Source organism: Malurus melanocephalus, unplaced genomic scaffold (assembly GCF_030028575.1).
Source record: "Malurus melanocephalus ecotype Western Australia unplaced genomic scaffold, MMel_1.1 scaffold_1397, whole genome shotgun sequence".
NCBI lineage: Eukaryota > Metazoa > Chordata > Aves > Passeriformes > Maluridae > Malurus > Malurus melanocephalus.
In genome coordinates, this window is record NW_026624629.1 from 9,811 (window position 1) to 11,463 (window position 1,653).

General features: G+C 71.0%; 1 protein-coding gene across 1 annotated transcript in view; it reads right to left on the reverse strand.

Annotated features, from left to right (window-relative positions):
- Nucleotides 1-9: 9 nt before the first annotated feature.
- Nucleotides 10-1,653, reverse strand: part of SLC17A7 (solute carrier family 17 member 7) — a 6,829-nt gene continuing 5,185 nt past the window's right edge. Inside the window, exons 8-10 of the mRNA XM_057387834.1 lie at nt 1,411-1,540; nt 1,210-1,337; nt 10-464 (exon numbers count right to left, since the gene is read on the reverse strand). Coding sequence (XP_057243817.1) covers nt 180-464; nt 1,210-1,337; nt 1,411-1,540 — 543 coding nt within the window. The 3' untranslated portion in view covers nt 10-179. The remainder of the gene's footprint in view (nt 465-1,209; nt 1,338-1,410; nt 1,541-1,653) is intronic.

Here is a 1,653-nt window from a genome sequence, read left to right on the forward strand (position 1 = left end):
TGTCGAGCGGCCGCAGTTTGTATTTATATATGTACATCGCAGGGGGAGACCGGCTCTTGGGCTCTTGTGGGGCACAGCAGGCGGGKGGGGGATCCCCGGCGGGTCCCGGGGGTCTTGGGGGCTTCCCTGGTCCGGGAGGGGGAGCGGTTTTTGGGGCACATCCCAGGGGGTGTCCAGCGTCACCCATGGGGGGTCCCGGGGGCCGGGGTGGTGCCGGTGGCCCCGTAACTCGCGGGGGGTCCTCCCGGGGGTCCTCCCCCACCGMCCCCTCCTCCTCCTTCTTCCTCCCCTTCCTCTTCCTCCTCCTCGTCGCTGGCCCCGCCCGGCGCCAGAGGCTCCGCCTCCTCCCGCGGGGGCTCCGCCCACGGCTGCGGCTCCCCGGAAGCGAAGACGCCGTAGAACGCCACCCCCGCGTAGTGCACGAGCGCGGCGATCAGGAACACCCACTGCCACTCCTCGCGCGTCTGGGCCAATCAGCGCCCGCCGCCCGCCGCGAGCGGCCAATCAGCGCCCGCCGCCCGCCCCGAGCGGCCAATCAGCGCCCGCCGCCCGCCCCGAGCGGCCAATCGGCGCGGGGCGCGAGCGGCATCAATGGGAGGGGGCGTGGCCAAGGGGAGCGCGGGCAAAGCGGGGCAATAGAATGGGGCGTGGTCAAGGGAAAAGGGGGCGGGGCCAGGGCAAACCATGCGGTGAATGACAGCGCGACCCCCAAAATTCGTGTCCTCGTCCCCCGGTCCCGTTCTGACCCCCCAGGCGCAGCTGTGCCCCCCCGGGCCCGTTGTGTCCCCCCCCGGTCCCACAGTCCCGTTGTGTCCCCTCCCGGTCCCACTGTCACCCCCGGTCCCACTGTCCCCCTCCCGGTCCCACTGTCCCGTTGTGTCCCCCCGGTCCCACAGTCCCGTTGTGTCCCCCCGGTCCCACAGTCCCGTTGTGTCCCCCTGGATCCCACTGTCACCCCCCGGTCCCACAGTCCCGTTGTGTCCCCCTGGATCCCACTGTCACCCCCCGGTCCCACAGTCCCTCCCCTGTCCCACTGTGTCTCCTCTGGCCCCATTGTCCCCCAGGTCCCTTTGCTCCTCTCAGGTCCCACTGTCCCTCCTCAGGTCCCCTTTCCCCCTGCCCCAGTCCCACGGTGGCCCCACAAGTGCCACTGTCCCTCCCCAGTCCCCGCTGCCCCCAAACCCCCCAGGGCCCCCCCTGTCCCCTCACCTTGTGGCGGGTGAGTGCCCCCACGATGAGGGGACACACCATGCCGGACAGTGTCCCCACGCCGTTGGACAGCCCCATCAGGACGCTGGCGTAGCGCGGGGCGATGTCCAGGTGGTTGACGTTGAACCCTGGCGGGGAGGACGGGCTGTCACGMGTGTCCCCTGCTGTCCCCACCCCCGTCCCGCTGTCCCCTGCCCCCACCGGAGATGGCGAAGCCGCTGAAGCCCACGGCCAGCACCAGGAAGGAGATGGCCACGGCCCGGGAGTGGGAGTAGCCCACGACCAGCAGCAGCGTGGCCTCCATGCCAAACCCTGCGGAGGACATTGTCACCTGCTGTCACTTCTGTGTCCCGTCTGTGTCCCCCCCGTGTCCCCTCGGTTCCTCCCAGGTGTCCCCACGTCCTCCCTGGACCCCGCTGTCCTCTCAAATCCGCCCCCCCCCCC